Source organism: Hemitrygon akajei, chromosome 31 (assembly GCF_048418815.1).
Source record: "Hemitrygon akajei chromosome 31, sHemAka1.3, whole genome shotgun sequence".
In the NCBI taxonomy this organism is placed as follows: Eukaryota; Metazoa; Chordata; class Chondrichthyes; order Myliobatiformes; family Dasyatidae; genus Hemitrygon; species Hemitrygon akajei.
Window position 1 is genome coordinate 28,346,623 of NC_133154.1, and position 17,579 is coordinate 28,364,201.

The window sequence follows — 17,579 nt, forward strand, 5'->3', positions numbered from 1 at the left end:
TGTGGAAATGTATGCTTTGGTCTGGTACCATACAGTCATTTAGTTTACAACTGCATAGAACTGCAAAGATTTAAGATGAACATTCAAATAACTGATTCCAGAACACTCTACAGCATGTGATACATAAACTAAAACTTATTAAAACATATTACCACTTAGTGTTTTGAGGACATTGGAAATATATGCTTCTTTGCTTTGAACATAATACATTAGCTTCTGTACTCTTTTTGTTATGCAACTACATATACCTTCTCAGACTTAAAGCCACTATCCAATAAATGGTTGTGGAACAATCAAGACCATGGAATACATACAATTGTTCATAACAAGATATCACACAGCATCTTTGAGGAAAGTGGCTGTATATGTGTTTTACTCTGGGAACACTGGGTGTGCAATTTTGCGTTACCATAAGGAGCAGAATTATGCCCTTCAGCCCATCAAGTCTGTTCCACCAATAGATCACGGCTGATCCCAGATCCCACACAACCCTGTACACCTGCCTTCTTGTCATATCATTTGATGCCCTGACAAATCAGGAAATGATCAACTTCTGCCTCAAAGACACCCACAGACTTGGCCTTCACCACAGTCTGTGGCAGAACATTCCAGAGATTCACTACTCTCTGGCTAAAAGCATTCCTCTTTACCTCTTTTCTAAAATGTTGCCTTTCAATTTTGAGGCATGCCTTCCAGTTCTGGATACCCCCACCATAGAAAACATCTTCTCCATATCTGCCCTATCTAGTCCTTTCAACATTTGGTAGGCTTCAATGAGATCCCTCTGCATTCTTCTAAATTCCAGTAATTATAGGCCCAAAGCTGCCATACACTCCTCAGCGTTAACCTTTCATTCCCAGAATCATCCTTGTGAACCTCCTCTGGACTCTCTCAATGATAACACATCCTTTCTGAGATATGGGGCCCAAAGCTATTAACAGTACTCCAAGTCCATCCTGACTAGTATCTTATAAAGAATCAGCATTATCTCCTTGCTTTTCTATGAGAAACATAGATAACTTACAGCACAATGCAGGCCCTTTGGCCCACAAAGCTTTGTGAAACATATCCTTGCCTTCGAAATTACCTAGGGTTACCCATAGCCCTCTATTTTTTCTAAGTTCCATGTCCTATTCCCTTTCAAGTAAATGCCAACATTGCATTTGCCTTTTTACAACACACTCAAACTCTTTCTTTTTCAATCTTTTTATTGAATTTTTCAAAAACAGATACCTAACGGTCATAATAGTACAAATGGAGTGAGATTACATTGTTAGCAATTAACACATGAGTAAAAACTCTAGGTAACACCATATAATCGACCTCCCAAACCCTTGATATAAACAAGATAAAAGAAGAAAAAAAAAGATGAAAAAAAAACAAATTGAAAAATCAAAAACAAAATAAACTAAACTAAACACAACTAAACCTACACTAAAAAATGCAAGCTGGGCTATTCTATTACATCAAAAAAAAAAATCGTTTGTGTTGTCAACTCCGCTCCTCTACCCAATTTAATGAATAATATAAAGGAATCGGAAAAGGTTCAAATTACATTCTGTGAAAGTATTGAATAAAAGGCCTCCAAGTTTCTTCAAATTTAACCGAGGAATCAAAGGTACCACTTCTAATTTTTTTCTAAATTTAAACAGGATATGGTTTGAGAAAATCATTGAGATGTAGTAGGAGGATTTATCTCTTTCCTATTCAATAAAATAGATTTTCTAGCCATTAAAGTAGCAAATGCAATCATCCACCAAGCTGCAGAGGGCAGATCAATCATTGGTAAGCCAAAAATTGCAGTAATAGGATGAGGCTGTAAATCAATGTGCAAAACTGTAGAGAATGTATCAAAAATATCTTCCAAAATTTTTCCAAAAGAGGACAGGACCAAAACATGAGTCAGAGAGGCTACCTCAGAGTGACATCTATCACAAATCAGATTTATATGTGAGTAAAAACGAGCTAATATATCTTTAGATATATGAGCCCTATGTACTACTTTAAATTGAATCAACGTATGTCTAGCACAAATAGAAGAAAACTAATTGAAATTTTTCCCATTTCTCTAAAGGTAAAGAAAGTTGAAGTTCCTTCTCCCATTCATTTTTAATTTTATTGGAAAATTTGGCTGTATATCCATAATCATATCATAAATGATTGCTATTAAACCCTTTTGATAAGGGTTTAAGCCTAAATTTTTTTCCATAATATCAGTTGGATATGAAATTGGAAAAGTAGGTAATATCGCATTTAAAAAAATCTCTGATCTGTAAATATCTAAAAAAATGGGATCTGGGCAAATTATATTTATTAGACAACTGTTCAAAAGACATGAAACAGTTATCCAAAAATAAATCACGAAAACATATCAACAACACACACAAAATGCTGGTGGAACACAGCAGGTCAGGCAGTTGTTGTTCCACCAGCATTTTGTGTGTGTTGTTGTTTGAGTTTCCAGCATCCGTATAGATGCTTCCTGACCTGCTGTGTTCCACCAGCATTTTGTGTGTGTTCTTGTTTGAATTTCCAGCATCTGCAGATTTCCTCATGTTTGCTCTTTAAAAGAACATATTATATCCTTTGTTTTCCAAACCAAAAAGGCTTCATCCATGAGAGAGGGTTTAAAGAAAAAATTAGATATAATAGGACTTGAAAAAATAAATTTATTCAAGCCAAAAAACTGAAACCATATTCAAAATGTATGTTTAATTATTGGATTAACAATTTGTTTATTCAATTTAGAAAAAAAAGGAAGCAAGGTCCCTAAAATGGAAGTCAATGAAAATCCTTGTGCAGAATTACATTCAAGATTAACACATTGTGGACTGATGTTAATATCCACATCTTGTGTCCGAAGTATTAAATATCGAATATAATTTGCCGAACAATAAAATCTTAAATTCGGCAGTGCCAGGCCACTGTTCTTTTTGGATTTCTGCAAGTATTTTTTACTTAGCCTAGGGTATTTATTTTGCCATATATATGACAAAATTTTAGAATCAATAGTATCAAAAAAGGATTTAGGAATGAAGATTGGTACTGCTTGGAAAAGATATAAAAATTTAGGTAAGATAATCATTGACGTTAAATAAATCCTTATGTTTTTTAGTAATCTTAACACCTAGATAAGTAAAATAATCTGTAACCAATCTCAATGGTAAATGTCTATAAATTGGAACTTGCATATTTAAAGGGAAAAATTCACTCTTATTAAGTTTCTGTTTATAACCAGAAAAGTTACTAGACTGAGTGAGCAAGGACATGACAGCAGGAATAGATTTCTCAGGATTCAAAATATATAATAACAAATCATCTGCATTTAATGATAACTTGTGTATCACATTTCCACAGGAAATGACATATATCGAAGGTGAGTCACAAATAGCAATAGCTAATGGTTACAGGGCAATATCAAATAACAATGGGCTAAGAGGACAACCTTGCCTAGTGCCCGGAACAACTGAAAAAAAGGAGATCTTGTATTATTGGTAAGTACCGAAACCATAGGGGCATAATATATCAATTTAACCCAAGATATAAATTGCAGGCTAAAATTAAATTTCTCAAGTGTACTAAATAAGTATGGCCCATTCAACTCTATTGAACGATTTCTCAGCATCCAATGAGATAACATATTCTGGAGTTCTGAGGGAGTATAAAGAATATTCATTAATCTCTTAATATTAAAGGATGAATAGCAGTTTTTAATAAATCCGGTCTGATCAACCGAAACAGATCGAGGCAATACATTCTCCAATCTAGTTGCCACTATTTTCAAAAAAAATCTTAGAATCTACATTCAATAAGGATATAGGCCTATATGATGCGCATTCAGTGGGATCTTTATCTTTTTTAAGGATTAAGGAAATAGAGGCACCATAAAAAGATTGTGATAATTTACCTGTAAATAATGCATCCTTAAAGATTTTACATAGCCATGGAGAAAGTATAGTAGAAAAGGATTTCAAAAATTCTACTGTATAACCATCTGGGCCAGGTGTTTTACCTGAATTCATCGATGAAATAGCATCTTTTATTTCTTGTTCCATAATAGGAGCATCTAATTCTAAACGCTCATTAGGTGATAATTTCGGAACATTCAATTTCCTTAAGAATTCATGCATTATAGTGGGGTCATCAGGAGATTCTGATTGATATAAAGAGGTATAAAATTCTTGAAAAGATTTCTTTATCTCATCTTGATCAACCATCAGATTTCCATCTTGTTTTCAAATTTTAATAATCTGATGTTTAACCAAATCAGATTTCAATTGACTAGCCAATAGTTTACCAGATTTAGCACCATGTACAAAGTTTGTATATAAAATTGACACCTAGACTTAATTATTTGATATTCAATTGAGGATGTTAAAAGTAAACTATGCTCCATTTGAAGTTCGACCCTTTTTTTTTATAAAGCTCCTAACTAGGAGCAATGGAGTATATCTTGTCAATCACTTTAATCTTATCAACCAACATACAAATCTCTTTATTAATTCATTTTGTTTCAGTCCAGCAGAATCTGAGATAATCTGTCCATGGATGTATGCTTTAAAAGTATCCCACAGTACACTGCTGGAAATTTTATCTGTAGAGTTTGTTGAAAAGAAAAAATTAATCTGTTCCTTAATGAAATTCATAAAGTCCCAGTCATGTAATAATACAGATTTGAGTCACCATTGTCCAAAACTAGAAGGTATATCCATTAGTTTAATAGACCAGTGGCGCATGGTCAGAAATGACAATGAAATCATAATTACAGTCAGTAACAGAGGGAATTAGACGAGAGTCAATAAAAAAGTAGTCAATTCTAGAATAACTATGATAAACATGAGAAAATGAGAGTAAGTGTTTAAAAATTCAGGGTAATCAATATTCAGAGCATAAACATTAACCATAACCACATTTTTATTACAGAGTAGGCCAATGATTACCAGAAATCTACCATTTGAATCTGAAATTGTTTCGTAATGAACAAATGAAATAGACGAATCTATTAAATAGAAACGCCTTTCACTTTAGCCTGGGAATTCGAATGGTATTGTTGGTATTTACAAAACCTGAAAAAACGCGGATTATTCTCTTTCCTCACATGAGTTTCTTGTAAAAAAATAATGTGGGCATTCATTCTTTAGAATACATTGAATTTTTTTTTCCATTTAATCAGATGGTTTAAACTGTTTGTATTCCACAAAACAAAAATAATAATCTTATCCAACATAATAAGACCAGTAATATAGTACATAAAGGGTTAACCAGAATACAAACTCATGAACTCAGAAGAGGAATAAAGGTTCAAAGGGGAACCGGAAGTTACGGCACATCGGACATTTTAGTAGTTTTGAAATAGCGCAGGTGAAAAAATCTAATCCAAAAAGAAAGAAATCCCCTCTCCCCACAAAAGAAGAACAATGCAGGACAGCATCTTAAAATGTCAAAAAAGAGAGCAAATGTAAGTCCGTTCAAGAAAAAAAGAAATCAAACACCAAAACATCATTAAATAATTTCAAAAAATTAAAAAGCAGAATCTCAAAAAGGAACAGCAAAATTAATCTAGAAATACTAAGAATACTGTTATGAGTGATGAACCGATCTGATGGACAATGGGGTGCAGAGTTACCCATTCCCCCTCCCTGAGAATCACGAACCATTAATGTTGCTATGCTGCTCATGAGAGAGAGAGATGAAAAAACATGCAAGAACATCTGCTGGAGAGACACCCTTCAGACACACCAGTGGACACTGATTGAATGTTGGGACCCACAGGGAAGGGTGGGGACATTGGAGACCGAACCAGGAAATCGGTCAGTTAAACTCACAGTGTTACAGCAGGGCCGGTGGGGACTTGTGTGTGTGTCCACTCATGCCAGTGACGAGTCCATCACAGAAGAATGGTCTAGCTGAATGACAGAGGGCTCATAACTGAATGACCACAAAGATATGATGGATTAAGAAAGCAAAGGAAGGTTTGGCTACAGTGGCTGTTACATCTCTCTCTCTCTCTCTCTCTCTCTCTCTCTCTCTCTCTCTCTCTCTCTCTCTCTCTCTCTCTCTCTCTCTCTCTCTCTCTCTCCTCTCTCTCTCTCTCTCTCCTCTCTCTCCTCCTCTCTCTTCTCTCTCTCTCTCTCTCTCTCCTCTCTCTCTCTCTCTCTCTCTCTCTCTCTCTCTCTCTCTCTCTCTATTACAACACAACAACCATATCAACCTCAGCACACATGAACTGAACTGAACTTTATACTTTTTTTAATGACAATTCATTTACCCCTAGACATCGATAGAGCTTGTTTATTATTGCTTATTATTATTCCCACACTTTTAGGTTTATTATTGCTAACTTGTGTTATCTATAAATTTGCATTATTGGTATTGATTTGCTTATTTTACTAATAAACACTTTTAAATATAGTACCACCAGACTCCAACGGATTCTTCTTTCTCTGCTGGTCAGGACACCCAGTTACAGGGTACGTAACAATACCTACAGTACAAACCAAAAAAAAGAGAACCCACACATAAACAATTGAAAATGATGGCAACAAGAAAATAAGGTCTTATCGGAAGAAGAAAACAAAACAACATCTTGAAATGTAAAAAAAAAGGGAGCGAATGTATCTGTACTGCGTATGTTAATCAAAATGGCTTTTTTGTTTGTTAAAAGTAAAACTGCTTCTTTGTTATGCTAACTGGTGAGGGAGTGTTTCTTGCAGAGCTTTCTCAAAGCTTCTTGCATCTTGTTTAGGTTAAAATTGCTGATAACAGGGATTGTATTCATTTGTTAACCAACTGGGTTGGATGTTATTTTCTCTTGTGGGTCTGGGAGCTGGGATTTCGCGGTCTTTTCAGGAGTCAGGGTGGGTCTGGGAGCTGGGATTTCGCGGTCTTTTCAGGAGTCAGGGAGGAGACGGCAAAGAAGGTGGACGTGTGCCGTAGTGCTCGGTTGATCACTTCGGGTGGTCCCAGGTATGGGGTCGTGGAGGTTGGAGGAGAGCGAAGAGGGGTCGAACGGTTCGATGGCTGAGCTCCAACGATGTGCACTAAATTGACTGAACTCTGATAAGTTTTGGCGTCTTTTCTTTATTTTCTTTTCCTTCATATATACTGTATCGTTATTAATCACTTAGTTCTAGTAAGAGTCATAAAATGTATTCTGTAACCGTACCTGGTGTTAGCTTGATATTGTATGAGCGACATTGCATTAACGTGTATTCCACAGCATCTGCGTATATGGGAGGTGGGGTTTGACGGGTGGATGGATGCTCCCCCTAGACATATACCAGCCTGTCGTGCAAGCGTTACAAATCTCCATTCAAAAAAGAAATCAAACACTAAAACATCTACTAAATAGTTTTAAAAATAATAAAAAGCGGAATCCCAAAACAGTACAAACCAGAAAAGAGAACTCTCACATTCTAACTGACCCAATCAATAAGCTGGTAAATAGCTTAGAAATTAAGTAAAAACAAAAAAAAATGGAACCCAAGTCAGGCCGTAGTAGAGGAAGTTTGCTTGTCAAAAAAATTTTGAGCTTCATTTAATGTCTTGAAGAGACAATGGGAATTATCAGAGAGAACGATCCTCAATCGAGCAGGAAAAAGCAGAGCTGGTTTGAGACCCATACGAAAAAATTCTGACATCAGAGGTTTAAATGCCATTCATTCCTTCAGAACCTCAGGGCTGAAATCTTCAACGAAGTGGAATTGTAATCTTTAAATTCTAACATGCCTTTCCGCCGAGCAAAGTGAATCAGATGTTCTTTGATATGAACATAATGGAGACGAATAATTACTGGCTGTGGATGATTAGATTTTGGACATAATGAGTGATGGATATGGTCAATGAATGAAGGGTCGTCCAGGACTTCTGTGCCAAACACATAGAATAAAAACTGAGAAAGGAACTTAATAGGATCTCCCTCCTCAACATGTCCAGGGAGCCCGATTATCCATAGATTCTGTCTTTGAGATCGATTTTCAAGGTCGGTAACTTTAGATTTATAACGATCCAGTTGTTGAGACATCGAAGCTAAATTTTGTTCAAAAGTTGTGATTTTTCGGTCTCTTTGTCGAGCGCCCTCATCAAGTTCTGAAATTGGTTGCTTTCTGCAGTCCAACTTCACATTTAAGCAATCTAAATTATCCTTGATCGTCTTTAAAACTCCTTCAACATGGCAAATTTTTGAGTAAGTTTATCATCTATAAGCTTCCACATTGCTTCAACAGTTAACGGAGCTTGCTTAGATTGTTTAGAATCACCATTTCTTTTTCCATTAGGATCCGAATCTTTCCCCTTTTTTTTCTTCTTGTGATCTGGTATTCATTTCCAGCGAATTAAAGTCAAAGTCCCAAAAGTATATCTATAACATAAACCTTTTGGTGTAGGTATAAAAGAGAGTAAATACAGGTGGCTACAGGTAATAAAAGTAGAGGAAATGGAGTGAAGCCAGATTAAACCTCACTCCATGAGTACCATCAGGAGACCTCCAGACACAACCTGTAAATTAACCATCTGGGAATCTTGCATAAGGACTCCAAAGTCTTGCTGCACCTCAGATGTTTGAACCTTCTTCTCATTTAGATAACAGTCTGCATTATTGTTCCATTTACCAAAAACGCAATATCATACATTTCCCAATGCTGTATTTCATCTGCTAATTTTTTGCCCATTCTTCCAATTTGTCTTAGTCCTGCTACAATTGCATTGGTTCCTCAGCACTTGCTACCCCTTCACCTATTTTTGTATCATCTACAAACTTTGCCACAAAGCCATCAATTCCATTATCCAGCAAACACGAGGAGATCTGCAGATGCTGGAAATTCAAACAACACACACAAAATGCTGGCAGAACACAGCAGGCCAGGCAGCATCTATAGGGAGAAGCACTGTTGACGTTTCGGGCCGAGACCCTTCCATTATCCATTATCCAAATCATTCACAAACAATGTGAACAGTAGCCGTCATAATACTGACCCCTCAGAAACACCACTATTCACTGGCCCCTTTTATTTCCACTCACTCCCTCCTGCCTGTCAGCCATTCCTCTATCCATGCCAGTATCTTTCCTGTAATGCCAAAGGATTTTATCTTGTTAAGCAGTCTCATGTGTGGCACTTCATCAAATGCCTTGTGAAAATCCAAGTAAATGACATCCACTGCCTCTCCTTTATCCACTCTGCTTGTTACTTCCTTGAAGACTCTAACAGATTTGTGGGCAAGATTTTCCCTAACAGAACCATACTGACTTTGACTTAGGTTATCATTAGTTTCCAAGTACCCTGAAACCTCATCCTTAACAATAGACTCAACCTTTCCTAACCACTGAGCTTAGGCTAACTGGCCTAAAATTACCTTTCTTTTGCTTTCTCCTTTCTTAGAGTGGAGTAACATTTGCAGTCTTACAGTTCTCATACAACTTCAAATATCTTGTAAGAATGAAGTTACATATTCAAATAACTGATTTCTAAGCACTCCAGCATGAAATGCATTACATAAAACTATTTCAAACAAAGCACTGTACCTGTTAGTGATTTTGATGTCATTGGAAATGTATGCTTTCTTTCCCCTGGAAACACTATTTTAGAGTCAGTGCACATTTTGTTATACAACTGGATGTACGGTACCTTCACAGGCTTCAGTGCCACTATCAAATAAACACTTGAATATTTATCAGACTGTGGAATGCATAAAACATAGTTGCATACAACAAGTTGCCACATAACATTTTGAGGAACATGGCAATATATGTTTTTTGCTCTGGTGAATCTCTATTTAGCTTATCTAAACACAAGAGATTCTGCAGATGATGGCAGTATGCAGCAGCACACATATAATGCTGGAGGATCTCAGCAGGTCAGTCAACAACTATGGAAGTGCATAAACCAGTAAATGTTTCAGGCCAAGACCCATGTATTTAATTGAGGAAGGGCAGGTTAGTGGCAATGGCCAGGAAGTTGGGATTGGGAGTCCAGACTCGGAGCATGTGTTCTCAGAAAGAATGCACAGCAGAAATGTAGAGGTTGTTTTTGGAACAGGAAGAAGGAAGTATATTCAAAGTTTAAAAGAAACAAAAATTTGACAGGACTTCTTAGAATTATACATTGCCCCAATAAAGGACTTATTAGAGATGAAAGGGAACATAAAAAGGGCTTGGCAATAGAGGCACAGCAATACAGCATGGATTCAGGCCTTAGAGCCCAACTAGTCCATACCAACCACATTCTCCAACCGGCTGGCCCCAACTTCCTGCATTCAGTCCACTTCTCTTCATGTTAATGCTTCTGAAAAGATGCTGTTGTAACTTCTTCAACCACTTCCTCTGGCAGCTTGTTTCGTATACTCACCACACTCTGTGTGGAAAATATGCTCCTCTAGTCCTTTAAGATCTTTCCCCTCTCACCCGAAACCTATGTTCCCCAGGGTTAGATTCCCCAACACTGCGGGAAAGATTATTACCATTCACATTATCTATGACTCTCATAAATGAAAAACTTTCTACAAAGTCACCCCTCATTCTCCTACATTCCAAGGAATAAAGACCTATCCTGGCCAAAGCCTCCTTAAAACCTAGCAGAAACCTCACCCTTTCTGCATTTTTTTCCAATTTAACCATCTTGCTCTGAAACAAGGTGTCAAAACTGTACTCTTTCTGACTGTGGCCATCACCCGCACAGTCAGGTGATGTTGTCCTGTAAGTCCTCTGTGACTCTCCCTTTCGAGGATATTACCGAGGTTTCTGCAATTATGGATATGCACCATGGCCAGTAAAATTTTCAGCCTTATGGTTTTTATATTTTGTGTTTTTGGGCGGGATGAGGATGATTTGAGGGGTTGATGTTCTTGTTGCATTTTTGTGGAGGGAGGGGGATTTGGGGGCTGATGTTTTCTTGCATTCCATGCGGGGGCGGGGATTTGTGGAGTTGATGATTGTGCTGAAGGTTTTTTTTGTGCGGGAGAGGGGTGGTTTTGCTGTTTCTCTCTGAACTAGCTTCTTTGTTTTTTTTCTCTGTGCTTTGTGGCTGTCTGGAGAAGAAGAATCTGAGTTCCATGCTGCATACATACTTTGATAATAACTTAAACTTTGAACCAATAATCTTCATTCTTACCTACAAAGGTATAGCCATCATATTCTTCGACTCCTGGAATGTCCAAAATGCAATAGAGAACAACTTCCTGCTTCACACCAGAACTTTATTAAAGTTTCACAGATTTATCAGCATATACAAACTGCTAGTATTTAAATCCACACTTCCAAGTGGTGGGTTGAGGATCCAATATCGAATTTCATCCACATGTATATATCTTGATACTTATTATTGCAATTACATTGTTTCGGCTAATAGGAAAGATTACTAATTTGTTCATAAAGTTATATTGTGGTTAAATGTAGCATCTATGTTACTTAACAAATCTATTAGCTAAAACTATTCACTCAACTTGCATACCCTGCTGGAGGAACTCTGAAGATCAAGCTGCATCTGTGGTTGGAAAGGAATTGTCAACGTTTTGGGTCGAGACCCTGTGCTGAGGACACCTCTATCAGTTCTAATAGTGATAATCTAAAGCATCCAGTGGGGGAGGCGGCAAGCTGGTAACTGGAGAGATTGTCCCTGAGCTGTGGGTATTTGCTCGGTGGATGGTGGAAGAGTGATTGGGGAGAATGTCCATGGGCTGTGGGAGGGGGTTCGGTAGGTGAGGGAAGTCAGTGATGGGGAGAATATCCATGTCTCTGGGGTGTGGGAGGGGATTTAGTGAGTGGGGGCAAGTGTCCATGGACTGTGATAGAGGATTTAATGAGTCAAGAGAGTTGGTCATGGGGCAGTGTCCGTCGGCTGTGTGAGGGGATTTAGTGAGTGGGACATATTACACTGGCTCAGTCACATCCCTGGGGTTCTGAGAGTCACCAGCTGGAATCTGATCCCACCTTTAAATGTTCCAGTGTGTGCCCCAGATATCCGGCTGGGATTGGATGTGGAATGAGTCTGGTGGACAATATTTGGGGTCCAGTTCACTGATAAGACTGGGGAGGGGTGTGGTTGGAAGCAGTAAGGGATGTCATAGGATTGGTGTTGTGGACACATTTCTAAATGTACACATTTTTTGACTACTTTTCTGCTTTGGATATAATTTTACCACAGTGCACACCACAGTTAACAGCTCTGAAATAATCTCAGCTCTCTCCTTTTGAATTTCATGAAACTCCATTTTGTTGCCTCTTCATATTTCTTCTTCAGGTACTCATAACTCTGCAGAGCTCTTTCTGCATCCTCCTTCCTGCCTTCAACTTCGTATTTCTTCATCTCATCCTCATATGCTCATGGCTTCCTTCAGCTCCTCCACGCTACAAATTTTACCATCCTCAAACCTTTTCCTGATCTGATCCATGATCTCTTTATTTCTGCATTCCTCAGCCATCTTCCTCTCCTGCTCCATCTTCTGCATCTCATATTTCAACTTTGAGAGGTGCTCTTCGAAAGCTCACGAAAGGGGCAGAGGATGGATTGGTTAGTCTGTGCAGAAAGTGGTGAAAGCGTTACTTCCCTAGTTGTGCGTAACAGGACTTTGAGAGGGAGATTCATTGTCCAGTGGGGAGAAAAACGTCAAGGGCCGGAGTGGAAGCAATATGACAGACAAGGAGAGTGAACTATCTGAGAAAGGGAAGAAGGAGGGAATGGAGGGTAGCAATAAGTAGGTGAGAAGTAGTAAAAGGTCAGAGTGGATAATAGAGGAAGGAGCAGGGGAAATGTGTTTACCAGAGGGAGAAATCAATATTCATGCCATTAGCTTGGAAGCTTCCCAAATGGAATATAAGGTGTTGTTCCTCTGCTCTGAACATGGACTCTTCTTGGCACAAGAGGAGGCTATGGATTGACATATCAGAATGGGAATTGGAATTAATTTGTTCGGCCATTGGGAATTCCTGCTTGTGGCAGATACTGCCATGGTGCCTGTCAAAGCAGTCTCGCAATTTACAATGGGGTCTCACCAATGTAAAGGCTGCATCGGGAGCACCAGACACAGTACATGACACCAGTAGATTTTTCAGGTGAACTTTTGCCTCATCTGGAAGGGACAGCCCTGAATGGAGATGATTGTGGAGGTGTATGGGCAAGTGTAGTACTTAGGCTGCTTGCAGGGTTAAGTGGTGGGAGGGAAATATTTGGGAGCGGGTGGGGGGGAGGGGGGGAGACACATGGATAAGGAAATTGCAGAGGGAGCTATCCCTGCAGAAAGTGGAGGGAGAGGGTGGTAAAGATATGTGTAGTGGTAGGATCTATTTGGAGATGGCAGAAGATGCTGAGGATGATGCGGTAGATGCGGAGAATCCTGGGGCTATAGGTAAGTGCAAGAGGAGCTCTATCACTGTTAATGGAGTGAAATAATGGAGGGAGGGAAATCCCATTCTTTAAAGAAGGACATCACTGTTCAACCTGTTTTGTTTCCAAAAAGTAATTTCTTTGATATTGCTCAGATTATTCTTTACAAATATGCATGCAATCAACAACCCCATATTTAAACTTTCATCTCTGTTCTCCTTCTCAATCTCCTCTGCTACTTGATTGGCCTCCGGTTGTACTCCTACCAGAAGAGGCAAATGTGAGCTTTGCCCACTACCCACCTTAGCCTTAGGGATGGGAAACTCTCCTGCTCCCCCTCTACGTCTCTCACAACAGTCAGAACAAATCTTGGAAATGAGCTGTCCTCCAGCCTATTAAAGAGCCAGTACGTGGACCCTGCCCACATGTATGATAGAATGAGCTCTGCCCACAACAGGTGGTAGTCCGAGCACAGCACCAGGTGTATTGGAGAATGGTACAGGCGCACTTCATGAGCTGTGCCATTTTCAACCTAGAATTCAGAAGCAGCTGTTGGGCTTGAAATTCTGCCCTGTGTTCGTTTAGGAAGAGAGACAACTAACACCGGAATATTACAAAACGTGGCTTTATTGCAGAATTCGTAACTGGCACAGCGAATCCACGGAGTCGCTGGAGAAGGCGTTCTGTTTTCCCCTTACAATCTGCTCTTATTTATACCCCTTTTCCCCCCAGCACAACCCCCCGTTACATATTAGGTAATATCGGGCACTTGTGTCCATCTTATTGGCCCGCAGCCATATGCTCACGAGTTACCTGTTTCTTTTGTTTACTGAATCGCGTGACACTAGTAGTTTCGATGTAGCGGGGTCCCCAGTTTCGCTCCCCTCCCTCGCATTCCAGCCTCCTAACATTATGTGTGTTACGTGAGCCACTCCTGACCTGTAATGGCAGTCCCGAATTAACCCCAACACAGCGGAGACTTATTGTAGGAGCTAGGATGAGAGGAATCATAGTACAGGACACATGGCAGTTCATCTCACTGTGAATGGGCACCAACACACCAAACTACCACAAGTCCCTGTCCCCTCCTGGCAGAAGCCACTCATAGCTGACACATGCATACCTCACTCTGCAGTGTGTGTCCCAAACCCACTAGCTTGTTCCATATCCAACACCAACTTCTTAATATGAAGATGTTCAAAAGATCAGTACACCCCTCTGAGGTGAAATACCCAACAGGAGTGTTTTGCATTTTTTAGCTATCAGACTCAGAGTTAATTTTAAATCTACAGACACACCCTGACCAGAATTTCTTGAGCACTTTGTTTATTTTCTCACCAAGGATATGCATTTGTTCTTCTGTCAGCTTGCTGTGCATTTCCTGTACATGGTCGAGATGATGTTTTTACTTTTCCAGGAAGTGAGTGAGGACAGCACAACCCTACAGAGAAGAGAAGATACAATCATTCACATCCAACTCTGTCCCATCACACATCCACAAGGGACCAGAGAACATCTAGTGCTGGGGATTGATACACAATTAAGGAGCTCCTCTTACCAAACTACAGTAAATTGGTAAAACCACAACTGGAGACTATGTATAATTTATATTGTGGCTTTGAATGAAGGCAGGTTTTTTTTTGAAATGACACAAGGATAACTTGTAAAAATGACACACAGAGGCAATGAAGAGCAGAGAGATAGGTTCTGTGAATGGAAACGGATCAGGAAAATCAAGCACAATGTGGAATAATGCAAAATATCCAGTATGGCAGAAAGATAAATAAAGCATATATCCAAATGGAAGAGTTTGTGAAGTCCTGAAATTTAAAGGGATCTGTGTGTCCTGGTGCAAGATTTGGAAAATATTTGTGTTCAAGTAAGTGGGAGAGAGAGAGAGAGTGTGTGTGTGTGCAACAGAAGTAGAAGGGAAATACTTCAGTTAAATCAGGTTTTGGTGAGATTGCATCTGGAATATGGACAGTATACGTCTCCTTTAACACTAGCACACTGGAAGCAGTTCAGTGATGGGTTCCTGGACCGATACCTGGATTGACAGATTACCTTTTTAGAGAAGGTAGCACAGCTTGGGACTAGATACATCTGTGAGAAAACCAAGAACAAGGGTCACGGTCTGGATGTTTGTATATGGGAGATGGTCATGAATCGCAAATCTGAGTTAGATTAACAGGCAGCTTGATCATCAAAGATATGAGACAGGCATTATTATCTCAATGCCTGATTGGTTTTTGGAACTCTCTCTGTTCCAATGGAAGCAGAGTTAGGATTTTTAAGGGAGAGATTGGAAGAATCTTGAAAACTAGCATTAAAAGATAATTCCCACAGCCCATGGATACTCTGCCTAGCCATTGAATTCCCTCCCACATCCCACGAACATCTCCCCATCATGAACTCTCTCCACCCATGGAATGCACTCCCATTGTCCCCCAGGCACTCACCCCCATCACTGACAAACTGTACCCATTGAAACCTCCGCCACAGTCCTATAGGCACTACCCCCATCACTAAAAAAACCCACCTACTGGAACTCCTCCCACAGCCCCATAGGCACTACCCCCATCATGGTTAAACCCCGCTCAATGTAACTCCTCTGAGAGCCCACCATAACTGGTTTCCCCAATCACAGACTCACTCCACCCAGTTAATCCCATTCCAGATGTTACGGTGAGTGGAAATCAAATTCACCTTTATTGGGTGAATGGAAGGAGGCAAAGGGGGCAATTTTCTGAATCCATATAAGGCAGAGGAAGCAAAAGATATGAGAATTGAAAAGTAAATGCCTATCTGTAAGATATTGAACTCACCTCCATCTGATTCTTAGTCTTTTCTTCATACTCCTTGATGGCCTTATCAAGATCCTTCTTAAGCTCCTAGAAACCTCCAGGTCTCTGGTAATATCCAGATGTCAAATTTTCTTTAATTGATGACATTTCTTTTTTTAGATGTGTCTCACATTCATCTTGTGACTTTTTCTTCATCCTGACCATGAGAGACTTGTAAGTAGAACTCATCTTCTCCTGGAAGTGATTGAAAGCTGTACAGTAAACTGGGAAACAAAGTATTTTACACTGACCAGTGTCTCTCAGTACCTCTCTCTCAAGCGTATATCTGCATACCAACTATATCTCTGAGTTGCTGTCTCTCAAATTGAGATCTGCACACTAACTGTATCTCTGAGTTTCTCTCTCTCTCAGCGAGAAATCCATACACTGACCACTGTCTCTCAGTTCATCTCTCTCAGTGAGAGATCTGTACACTAACAATATTTCTGAGTCACTCTTTCTCAGGGAGAGATCTGCATACTAACTATATGTCTGAGTTACTCTCTCTCAGGGACAGATCTGTACGATAATCAGGAGGGACCTGTATACAAACCAGTGCCTCTCCACCATTCTCATTCAGGGAGTGCCTCAGTCCCTCATGTTCATGATGATGTCTATGCACTCTGTCTCTCAGTCTATGTCTATAAGGGATGGATCCAGGGACTGTTGTTCGGAGGTGAGACAGTTGGTAATCGCCGAACATTAGAAGCTCACTTCTAGCTGTTTGATGTGTTTGTCACTGTTGTTCTTCATAGATCTTTTGTGGAAGATATTCAATGCCTCTAAACTCTTCATATTGTAGTATTCTATGGGTCTTCTCACAGTAGGACAATTAGATTCTGAGAATTTTTTCATTCCATCATCATAGAATTTCAGGGCTTCATCTACTGCTGCTTGGTTTTCCACCACCGCTAATTTGGCGACACTGCCCCTCACACATGGTTGGACCCCATCCGCTATCATCCCCACGTATGCCTTGTCAATTCAACAAATACTGTGTGGGATGTTTCTGGAGGTCAGCACCTGGAGATCTGATCACAGCCTCGATCCCCACTCTCCATATACCAACGTACCCAACCCATTCTCATACACATCCAATGGGATCACACTCCCTCTCATTCTCTCCTATCATTCATACTGCCAATGGGAACCCAACCCTTCCCATTCAATCCCACAGTTCATATTCCCAGTGGGACCCCACACCTCTCCATTCACTCGTAGTGAATTCCATCTCTATCCATTCATCGTACTCTCAACATGCTTGCTGGTATCCCACACTATCCTACTCATTTCCAAAGGAATCCCGACCCCTTTCCGTTCACTTCCATTGTCCACACTTGCAATGGGATCTCAGCCCCTTTCCATTCACTTCCCTTGTACACACTTCCAATGGTATCCAAATCCCTTCCCATTCAGTTGC

At 39.7% G+C, this 17,579-nt stretch overlaps 1 protein-coding gene across 1 annotated transcript in view; it reads right to left on the bottom strand.

The window, feature by feature from the left end:
- The window catches only part of LOC140719201 (uncharacterized), a 39,733-nt gene extending 22,611 nt beyond the window's left edge, over positions 1-17,122 (bottom strand). Inside the window, exon 1 of the mRNA XM_073033640.1 lies at positions 16,874-17,122. Within this exon, the coding sequence (XP_072889741.1) occupies positions 16,874-17,122 (249 nt within the window). The remainder of the gene's footprint in view (positions 1-16,873) is intronic.
- Between the last annotated feature and the right edge of the window lie 457 nt (positions 17,123-17,579).